Source organism: Nicotiana attenuata, unplaced genomic scaffold (assembly GCF_001879085.1).
Source record: "Nicotiana attenuata strain UT unplaced genomic scaffold, NIATTr2, whole genome shotgun sequence".
Classification (NCBI taxonomy): domain Eukaryota; kingdom Viridiplantae; phylum Streptophyta; class Magnoliopsida; order Solanales; family Solanaceae; genus Nicotiana; species Nicotiana attenuata.
Genome location: NW_017673981.1, coordinates 56,301 through 66,930, shown reverse-complemented (window position 1 = coordinate 66,930; position 10,630 = coordinate 56,301). Strand labels below are relative to the sequence as shown.

General features: G+C 35.5%; 3 protein-coding genes across 3 annotated transcripts; 1 reads left to right on the top strand and 2 right to left on the bottom strand.

The window, feature by feature from the left end:
• Positions 1–3,687: 3,687 nt before the first annotated feature.
• LOC109217753 (sulfite reductase 1 [ferredoxin], chloroplastic) lies at positions 3,688–8,194 on the top strand. Its single transcript, XM_019382021.1, has 8 exons — positions 3,688–4,012; positions 4,749–5,528; positions 5,614–5,910; positions 6,028–6,225; positions 6,893–7,027; positions 7,113–7,229; positions 7,346–7,504; positions 7,661–8,194. The coding sequence occupies exons 1-8, from the start codon at positions 3,827–3,829 to the stop codon at positions 7,868–7,870; spliced, it is 2,082 nt and encodes a 693-aa protein (XP_019237566.1). The 5' UTR covers positions 3,688–3,826; the 3' UTR covers positions 7,871–8,194.
• A 282-nt stretch (positions 8,195–8,476) lies between these two features.
• Positions 8,477–9,181, bottom strand: LOC109217754 (photosystem II 5 kDa protein, chloroplastic-like). The gene has a single exon (XM_019382022.1). It carries the CDS (start codon positions 9,089–9,091, stop codon positions 8,774–8,776), a length of 318 nt encoding a protein of 105 aa, XP_019237567.1. The 5' UTR covers positions 9,092–9,181; the 3' UTR covers positions 8,477–8,773.
• A 677-nt stretch (positions 9,182–9,858) lies between these two features.
• LOC109217755 (photosystem II 5 kDa protein, chloroplastic-like) lies at positions 9,859–10,398 on the bottom strand. The gene has a single exon (XM_019382023.1). It carries the CDS (start codon positions 10,279–10,281, stop codon positions 9,964–9,966), a length of 318 nt encoding a protein of 105 aa, XP_019237568.1. The 5' UTR covers positions 10,282–10,398; the 3' UTR covers positions 9,859–9,963.
• Between the last annotated feature and the right edge of the window lie 232 nt (positions 10,399–10,630).

Sequence of the window (10,630 nt, the reverse complement as noted above, 5' to 3'; positions counted from 1 at the left end):
ACCAAAACCAAAGCGACATGCCATCAGTCTCTGTCTCGAGAAGACGCGTAATGATGACGCACGTGGAAGTGACGTCATTTCCCAATAGGCCACATCATCCAGGATACCGTGGAGCGCACTACTCTTCCGTTATTGGCCAAACCATCATAATTCATTAGCAAATTTCTCCACAGGTATAGGCGATGTCCGCTTATCAAGGACACACCGGGCCGCAACCTCAACAAGCGGAGGGACTAAATGTATAGGTCCAAAATTAGCAACTACGACCGCTACTGAGTACGACGAGGAACCAGGTTATCATGGTATAGCGTCCGATGGTCGTCATGGTAGAAGGCAACGACCAATGGCAGTTAGTTAATGTATGACATCCGCGATCATGTAAGCTTAGTAGGAGACAGTAAGGATATGCTTTTCGAATATTCTCTATGTTGTACCTTTTTTAGGGTTTTAGAGGGGATTGTCCCTTATAAATAGGGAGAGCCAGTGAAGAAAGGGGGGGACGAAAAAATACAAAAGAACACTTTGTAAAAGAATCATCCGAGAGAAAATACAAAGGCAACCTTGTTAATTGATTGCACATCTGAAAATCAGTATCATTGTTCGATATTGGGAAGGATCCAAATTCCTGCAATCATCTCATCCTTATTTCTTATCCAAACCAATTGCATTTATTAAGTTTGATTGCGCACTTAAAGTCATCAAACTGATGAGCATTCATTCGATTTCAACATACTAAGAAGCATCATTCATCTTGCTCATTTCTTTCATCACTTGATCTAGATTTTATTATGCTTGACTAAGATTTACCCCTTCATTATCATTAATTGATTTAATCAAAAAAGTTTTAATGTATTTTGGTCAAACATATATGTTACTCCAAACAGTAAGAGTATCGATCAAGCAGGAAAAAGAACATTGACAAAGGTAGATATGAGGGATGAGATAGCAAATTTGATAAGTATATCCTAAAGTTGTATGCTTTATATATTCCAAATCTCTGTTTAATATGAACTAAATTTAAAATAACTAGCTACGTTCCAAAATGAAGTGCAAACAATATATGATCTTGTATATGTCAATTTTGGAGTCCATTACTCAAATGATCACTCAACTATCCCAAATTATCTTCTAAAGTCACCTTTCTTTCGTTTATAACAACAAAGTCACTGAACTATGTCTATTGCATTCAGAAGGTCATTCAAATAGATTTTCCAAATTTTGGATTGCCAAATACCTATTTTACCCTCTAAATTATAAATATTTATCTTCTTTTTATTGTTGTTAAACTTTTTAATATTATAATTTTCCCTTTTTAATTTATATTATGGACTTACCTATAGAATAAATAAATATTATTTATAAATTAAAAATTTAAAAAGTATTTAAGCATATATAATGCTGGAATAACAACATAATGAGCATAGTAAAAAAAATTAATTAGAATAATTTGTTAGTAATAATGATTTTACAATTAACAACAAAAATTCAAAAATTTATTTACACAATTCAGAATGAAAGAAAATAAAGTTTGTAAACTACATATTCCATGCACGTAATATAAAAGTAATTATTTAAATAAAGGTATTTTTATAATATACATTATATATGTAGGCATATCAATTTTATCGGAACAAAATTCAAAAAATAATTTGGTGCCACGTGTCAAATGACGTGGCACGCCAAGTCAAACAAAAGAGGCAATAGGATCATGCCACGTGTCAAGATGACAAGGTATGCCAAATCAAATTTAAAGGCCAATGAAATCGCGCCACATGTGCAAGTGACATGTTCTGACCAATCAAATGTGGCCTTGTCACGCTTCAATCTAATTGGTAGGAAAGAGTTTGTTCTTATCATAACTCTTCCCTCCCACAACTATAAATAGGGGTCTTCATAACCCAGAAAAGACACCAGAAGTTATAACAAGAAGTAAGAAAAAGCTCGTGGATCAAACGCTGCAAAATTCCTCCACAAGTTTCAAGTTTCAAGCAATCAAGTCCAAGTTCAAGCAATCAAGTCCAAGTTCAAGAACGAAGAACAAATCAAGTTAAAGCTCAAGAACGAAGAACAAATCTAGATCAAGCTCAAGAACGAAGAACAAATCAAGATCAAGCTCAAGAATGAAGAACAAATAAAGATCAAGCTCAAAGGCCCTTGAATTTATTTACTATTGGGAAGAAGAATTAATCAGAGGATTCATAGAGATTGTAACACTTAAATATTCGAAATAAAATACTACGATTGTTGCAATATTTTTCGTTCTTCATTTTATTTTCTTGACGCAATTTATTGTCTACAATATATTCTTGAAAAATATGCTCAATTATATTATTATTATGTTTCTACCAACTTTCCGGCGACACAAAGTTATGTCACCGGAAAGCAGGGGGACTATCTGTATAGGGTAAAATATGTTATGTTAAGTCGTGCTGGAATATATAATAATATAATTGAGCATAATTTTCAAGAATATATAATGTATATTATAAATTTACCTTTATTTAAATAATTATTTTTATATTACGTGCATGGAATATATATTTTACAACCTTTATTTTCTTTCATTCTGAATTGTCTAAATAAATTTTTGAATTTTTGTTGTTAATACTAAAATTATTATTACGAACAAATTATTCTAATTAATTACTTTACTATGCTCATTATTTTGTTATTCCATCATTATAGATTCTTAAATACTTTATATTTTTTTAAATTATAAATAATATTTATTTATTCTATAGGTAAGTCCATAATATAAATTAAAAAGGGAAAATCATAATATTAAAAAGTTTAAAAAAATATATAAAAGAAGATAAATGTTTATAATTTAGAGGGTAAAACAGGTATTTGGCAAGTCAAATTTTGAAAAGTCTAGTTGAGTGACCTTCTGAGTGTAATAGGCATAGTTCAGCGACTTTATTGTTACAAACGAAGGAAAAATGACTTTAGGAGATAATTTAAGATAGTTGAGTGACCATTTGAGTAATTGACTCGCCAATTTTATTTATATTTATTTGAGTAACATTCAAATAACTACTACATACAAGTCAAGTTTCATTGAAAATTTTGAAGTCAAATTAGCACAATCATTAAGATGCAATCACAAGATCACCAAGTTAGATATGAAAATTAATTAAGATACATTATTTTATTGTTGACGAGTCGAAACTCGAGCACAATTTTTTTATAAATATAAACTTAAAAGTCACATTATTTCGTATTACAAACGTCCCCAAAATCATGTTGATGTTAAGAAAGGAAAACATCCAAAATTATCCACGCACTATTTAAAATGCTCAATCTTAATTTTATTATTTTTAGTTTATTCATACTCTTGTCATTATCAAATCTTATTATTAGTGTAAATTTTTTTTAAGACGTGCAATTTTGGCTAAATTTTTTTATTAGTGTGTAATTCTTGAAGGAATTTCAAAAATATACAATACATATATGTGAAAATGTGAAATATATGCGTTCTAAGTTAATTGAGGTACTGACGATTTGGGAAATATCATTAGCTTAAATAGTTTTTTAAAAATGTAAGTGCGACTGTAGGTCGCTTATTTGAAAAGCGGCTTATGAGTTAGTATTTCACGTACCAATTATCAGCGCGTGAAGAGGTAAAAGATACTGTCTCGTGCTAGGCACGTGACTAAGCACTAAAGAAAGCCATCAATCCTCCGCCTTCCTTCTTCACCACCCAAATATTCCCTTTCACCCACTTCCTCAAATATATCTGTAACACTCTCTCCGCCATTTTCACAAAATTCGCTGTTCGTAAAAACCCTAGGTTTATTCCTCTATTTGATATTCGCTAGGGGTAAGGATGACGACGTCGTTTGGAGCAGCGATTAACATCGCCGTCGCAGATGACCCGAACCCGAAGCACCAAATTCAGAAGTTCACCGGGTTAAAAAGCACCTCCAATTCGCTGTTGCTTAGCAGACGTCTTCACGTTTTTCAGTCCTTTTCCCCGTCGAATCCTAGTTCAATTGTCCGCGCCGTATCTACGGTATAAAAAAAGCTTACTTTTGTCCATTTTAATTTACTTTTCCTGATGCTTTAATTTAATTTTTAATGAAATGTTTTTTGTTGCCTATTGATTGAAGTGTCGATGTGGATTTTTTTGGTGAATTTGTTTCGATTTTCGTATTCCATGCATTTTTTGAGTTTTTTTTAAAAATCCAAGGTAATTTGACTATTGTCCTTGGCCCCTTATAAATTTTAAATTTCAAGCAATTTCGCCACCTTTTGCCAATTTCACTTTTAACTTTTTAGAAAATCATTTTGGTTCCTTTTTTTTTGCAGCTCTATGTGCGAACTGATTGAATTGCTGTGATTTGTTTTCATTTTTCTTTTGTATATGCCATGATTTTTTTTGTTTTTTTTCTTAACAAAGGTAATTTGACAGTTTTCTGAGCTGGAATATAATTACATTGCTTTTTGCTAGTAAATTATATATATTCAAAAAATAACTTTTTTAATAAAAAGTATAGTCTACATATTTTTTGCTAGTAAAGGCTCGACTTTTAATCATTCAAAAGGTAAAAAGTCTAGATATTCAAATTATTTCGTTTTGCCTTTTGCTTATTTTTAATTTTTTGTTTATTGATTGTATCATAGAAAGGAAAAACTACAACTCTGTAAACCACCACTGTAATCTATGTTTCATAGGCCTAATGCTACGAGAAATTCTGTCATTTTTCATTTTACTGTGTGAGCCTAACACATCCGTTGATCTTTTGCAGCCAGCAAAGCCAGCTGTAGTGGAGCCCAAGCGTAGTAAGGTTGAAATATTCAAAGAACAGAGTAACTTCATAAGGTATCCTCTTAATGAGGAGATTCTAAATGATGCCCCCAACATCAATGAGGCTGCAACACAATTGATCAAGTTCCATGGAAGCTATATGCAATACGACAGAGATGAGCGTGGGGGAAGATCATACTCATTCATGCTTCGGACAAAGAACCCTGGTGGGGAGGTACCAAACAGACTCTACTTGGTCATGGATGATCTTGCTGACCAATTTGGAATTGGGACACTTCGTTTGACAACAAGACAGACCTTTCAGCTGCATGGGGTCTTGAAAAAAAACCTCAAGACAGTAATGAGTACAATCATCAAAAACATGGGTTCAACTCTTGGTGCATGTGGTGACCTCAATAGGAACGTTCTTGCTCCAGCTGCCCCATTTGCTAAAAAAGATTATATGTTTGCTAAACAAACAGCTGATAACATTGCAGCACTTTTAACTCCCCAGTCTGGATTTTACTATGACGTTTGGGTGGATGGGGAGAAAGTTATGACAGCAGAACCTCCTGAAGTTGTGAAAGCTCGAAATGATAACTCCCATGGAACAAACTTCCCTGACTCACCTGAACCCATTTATGGAACTCAGTTCTTGCCAAGGAAGTTCAAAATTGCAGTTACCGTGCCAACTGATAACTCGGTGGACATTTTCACAAATGATATAGGTGTTGTTGTTGTATCTAATGAGGATGGAGAGCCTCAGGGATTCAACATATATGTAAGAAGGCAATCTAGGCTCTTGCTTCTTTCTCCTTTTGCTTGTTCTAGGGACTAATGTAACTTATCCTTGACGTCTTTTGCAGGTTGGTGGTGGTATGGGGCGAACTCATAGGATGGAAACCACTTTTCCTCGATTGGCAGAGCCATTAGGTTATGTGCCTAAAGAGGATATACTCTATGCTGTTAAAGCCATTGTTGTTACTCAAAGAGAACACGGCAGAAGAGATGATCGCAGATACAGCAGATTGAAATATTTACTCAGCTCATGGGGAATCGAGAAGTTTCGATCTGTCACTGAACAGTATTATGGAAAGAAGTTTGAACTTTGCCGTGAATTGCCTGAGTGGGAATTCAAGAGTTATTTGGGATGGCATGAAGCGGTAAGTCTGTAGTAGGAACTCATCAAACTTTCATTTCTGGCAATTAGTTCCATACTAGTGGTTATTGTGATGTTTACCCTTGATATATCTGCTGTGTTCTTCAAATACTTTTGTCAGGGAGATGGTAGCTTGTTTTGTGGTCTACATGTTGACAATGGTCGTGTAAAAGGAGCGATGAAGAAGGCACTCAGGGAAGTTATTGAGAAGTATAATCTGAATGTGCGTCTCACACCCAACCAGAATATTATCTTGTGCAATATTCGACAAGCGTGGAAGCGCCCCATCACCATAGTTCTTGCACAGGGTGGTTTGCTGGTAAGGCTAAGTATTCTGTTGATCCACGTATGCTTTCCATGAATGAATAATTAGATTTCTCAATGAGTAGACAGGTTTCGCATAGCAGTATCTTTGAAGGTATGCATGATTATGGAATGCCATAATACACAAAATGGTTGTACTTCTAATTAAAAAAGTGCTTATGGAATGCAATCAGTCTGAAATAGGTATAAACCTGTTAAAAGTGCTGGAGTTCCAATATATCCTAGGAGTTGTCTGATAGTTTCCTCCCCCCAATTTTTGCATTTCACTTTTTACTACTACCTCCGAGCCACAAGAATGGCTGGGGTTCGAAGGACGAGTGTCAACTGAAGTTATTACTTATGGTACACATACTGCTGAAATTTTGCAAAGTTTGTACTTGCGGGTTTGTTACTCGCATACTTTTTCCTATACAGGAGTTTCCAAAAATTTGAGCTGCTGTTTCTTTATGTGAATGAAGTGGCACATATGTTTTATAAGGAGGGCTAGGTGAACCAGGGAGCTGATGCAAATTTCCTCTAGTTTTCCTTAATAAAAACTTCTAGAATACAGAAAATAGATAGTTGCAAACTTTTCCTGATGGTCCTATGCCCTGAAGTTTTTGTTTTTGGCATTTCATTATGGTCTTCCTCTTGGGTAATCTTTATTATTTTTTCTTGAAAAGCAACCTAGGTATGTGGATCCACTCAATCTAACAGCAATGGCCTGCCCGGCTTTTCCTCTTTGTCCTCTTGCAATAACTGAAGCTGAGCGTGGAATACCTGACATCCTCAAGCGTGTTCGAGCTATTTTTGAAAAGGTATGAAGTATTGCCCTTTCTAAATTATTAATTGTACAATCGGTTGCTGGTGTATATTGAATGAGATTGACCTTCGTGGTTCCAGGTTGGTCTGAAGTACAGTGAATCTGTTGTCATAAGGATAACAGGATGTCCTAATGGGTGTGCTCGACCATACATGGCTGAACTTGGCTTGGTTGGAGATGGTCCAAACAGCTATCAGGTAGTTGAAATTGTTGAGATCTATTGTGTTGTTGCTGTAGTTTAGCATCTATGGTTATGGTGACCTAGATTGTCTAAACCCGAGCGCTAATGAAACTTACAATGTGTTTGTTTTAGATCTGGCTCGGTGGAACTCCCAATCAAACTTCATTGGCAAAAACTTTCAAGGATAAGGTTAAGGTTCAAGATCTTGAAAAAGTTCTGGAGCCTTTATTTTTCCATTGGAGAAGAAAGCGACAATCTAAAGAATCATTTGGCGACTTCACAAACCGCATGGTAAGGAACACTTCGTTTAGTAGATAGCATTGTATTTGTAACAAAAAGAAATCTGATTGAAACAGGAAACACCATTTTTCTTTCATTCTGTATTCTTTGAATGGGGAATCTGAATCATATAAGATTCTTATCTTATGGATGATAATTTTATTCCAGGGATTTGAGAAACTTGGGGAGTTTGTTGAAAAATGGGAAGGCATCCCTGAGTCATCATCTCGATATAACTTGAAGCTATTTGCTGATAGAGAGACTTACGAAGCCATGGATGCACTTGCAAGCATCCAAGATAAAAATGCCCATCAATTGGCAATTGAAGTGGTGCGCAATTATGTTGCTTCCCAGCAAAATGGGAAAAGTATGGACTGACCATGTCTTTCCTGTTGCAAAATAGCAAGATTGAGCAAGGAGGTATAACTGGTGCCCATGTCTTTAGCCTGTTATCTATTGGTAACAGTTGAAACAAGTGGAGAATTTTGACGTATATTCTGCAAGCATTTGTAGTACTTCACTTGTAGACCAACAGTACCCTGCAGTTTCTTTTCCTTCTTGTTTATTTTTTGTTTCTTTTTGAAGAGTAAACAAGATCTTACAATGGTCTGTTTTTTCTCTTGATTTTTTCAGAGGATTGTCTTTTAAACCTCCTGTACATGTCCAAATTTGCTGTGTTTTTAAAGGTGTTGTTTCGAGTTAGTTTGTCTGCTCCTTGATTTATTCATGTTTGCTGTTTACATTAGGACCTTTTTGATGTGTCAAAACTGTTCTTGCCTGCCCCTGCTTTGGGGACTATAACACATAGGATTAGGATTTCCATTTAGTTTACTGATGTTGCCAGAGGGGCCAGAGCAGTATTTCACCTCCCCACACCCATAGCTGTGTTTGTCACTGTCATACCACGTACCTCGTCATTGTACTTTGCTTTGACACAATGGAATTGCTCTGAATGTATATGCTTGTTTTGTTGAGATAGTTAGCTGGTTGTAAACGTAATGAATAGCTCTTTGTAAACATATTACACTAGATTGAGCTCTTTTCTACAGATTTTGACATCATAGCACCTCTCATAAGAAAGAAAAAGACCAACTAAATGGTGGTGTTCGATTCTACTTGCTACTTTCACATGTATAGATTGCCATGCACTTTTGTGGTCATGACTGTGAACCTTGGAATTGGAAATTTCACATTTACATGATTGAAGCAATAGTGAAATAGTCACTCTTATTATTTATTTGTACTGCTAAGTTCTGCATACATCATAGCACATGAAAATTCTTACTTGTGGCATATTCTAGCTGTGGGCATTGTGACACAAATTGGGGCATACTTCTTCTTTGCCTCTTGTGTACCGCGCTTCGGTTCCTCCTCTGCCATGGCAATTCTTGCAAATGAACTTGCAGCAGCAGAAGCTAGCAAGGCAAAAGCCAATTCTCTCCTGCCACTGCTATTCTCTTCCTTTCTGTTTATCTCAATCTTCTCAACCTTAGAGGTTTTAACCATCACAATCTTTCCCCGAGTGGTCGCCGGAGGTGGATTGGATATGGTGGTGGCTAAGTTGCCAAGGAATGAGGATGAACTTGGTAGAGAAGCCATTGTTGGGAGGTTTTAATTTCTTTCAGAGATGCCAAGTTATAATTTGCATATAAATTGAAGGTCTTTTGAGTAAGATTTATATGTGATGAGGAGTAATGCTATAAGGGTAGATCCAAAACTTTATCCACAAAATTTGTGGTGTCAAATGAACTTATGTTGCTTTGGTTCTTTGTTTTCTCCGGATGACTCTAGAGAATTAAATTGACAAAAATGTGGTCCTCTTCACCATTAAGTTGTTCACGAGCATATTTGAGTGTCAATTGTCTCACTTTGCCAGTAGCATACTCAACTCGAGGTATTTTTCCTAATATGTAATATATTGACAGACTTGCTACTATCCAATTTCACACAGGACAAAATTCAAACTTCAATTTAACTCTCAAAAACGGATAACAATTTAAGGTGGAAAGAATGTATAGTTTGAGTAAATTGATTAGTTAAAATTATATCTTGCATAAGAAGTGTGGTCATCTTTTAACTCTTGCAACACTAGTTAAATTAGCGATAGACGCTAAATCGGAAAAGTCTATGCTAAAACGGATTAGCGACGGATTTCAATCCATAATATCGTTGCACTTTAGGATTTAGCGACATAACTTTTTTTTTTTGGTGCTATAGGATCTAAATTCAATTCATAGCTTTTGCTTTTTTGTAATGACAAAGAACATGTGGTATGTTATTCAATTTGTCCAATTAATTAATGCCTGATCGTAGGGATTTACCTTGTTACCTTATAAGTAACGTAATTATGCAAATATTTTCTATGATCCGTGAAAAGTAAAATATTAAATCACATGAAAGAAAGGTTTTTACATCCATAATGTACTACAAAAGAACATGCATATTGTAATTTGTAAACTTCCCTCACTTCATCAGTAGCGGCAAATTCTTGCAGTTGGATTTGTAACACAAACTGAAGAGTACTTCTTCTTGGCCTCCGCCGTTCCCCTCTTCGGCTCCTCCTCGTCCGCCATCGCCACCGTGGCGACGGACAAAGCAGCGGCTGCCGCCACGGCAAAGAACAACTCCCTTCTCCCACTGTTGTTGCTCTCTTTCTTCTTGTTCATCACCACATTACTTGATGAACTTGCCTTCACCATGACAACCCCGCGGTGGTCGGCCGCGGGGGCTTTGGCCGGGGCCATGACGGAGCCGCCCAAGAAAGAGGATGTCATGGTGATGGAAGCCATTGGAAAGGTTTATAGATTTCTTGTATTTGTGTTTGAGAAAGAACTTTGAACAAAAGAAATGTTTTCTTTTTGTTAGTTAGAATATAATGTTATATGTACAAGTGGAAAAGCAACAAAAAGAGAAAGAGAGATAGTGAATGTTCATTGGGTTGTCATCCATTTGCTTATCCAGAAAAGATTTTTAAGCCAATGGATATTTGTGACATTGAAGTAGTCATTATCTTGGCCAGAGAATTTGTGGCTATAGAGCTTTAATAGTGAGCCCCATCTTATGAATATAAATTATGGAAAAATGACATTGTATATAATCTCTCTCAAAATAATAATAGGTAAAGATCAAAATATATAT

What these genes read in the sequence shown, in the direction of transcription:
- LOC109217755 (XM_019382023.1), bottom strand. Translation starts at nt 10,281, where the DNA reads ATGGCTTCCATCACCATGACATCCTCTTTCTTGGGCGGCTCCGTCATG.
- LOC109217753 (XM_019382021.1), top strand. Translation starts at nt 3,827, where the DNA reads ATGACGACGTCGTTTGGAGCAGCGATTAACATCGCCGTCGCAGATGAC. An exon ending in CTCAGGGATTCAACATATAT is followed by an intron (nt 5,529 to 5,613) that starts GTAAGAAGGCAA and finishes CGTCTTTTGCAG; the next exon opens with GTTGGTGGTGGTATGGGGCG. An exon ending in GCGACTTCACAAACCGCATG is followed by an intron (nt 7,505 to 7,660) that starts GTAAGGAACACT and finishes ATTTTATTCCAG; the next exon opens with GGATTTGAGAAACTTGGGGA.
- LOC109217754 (XM_019382022.1), bottom strand. Translation starts at nt 9,091, where the DNA reads ATGGCTTCTCTACCAAGTTCATCCTCATTCCTTGGCAACTTAGCCACC.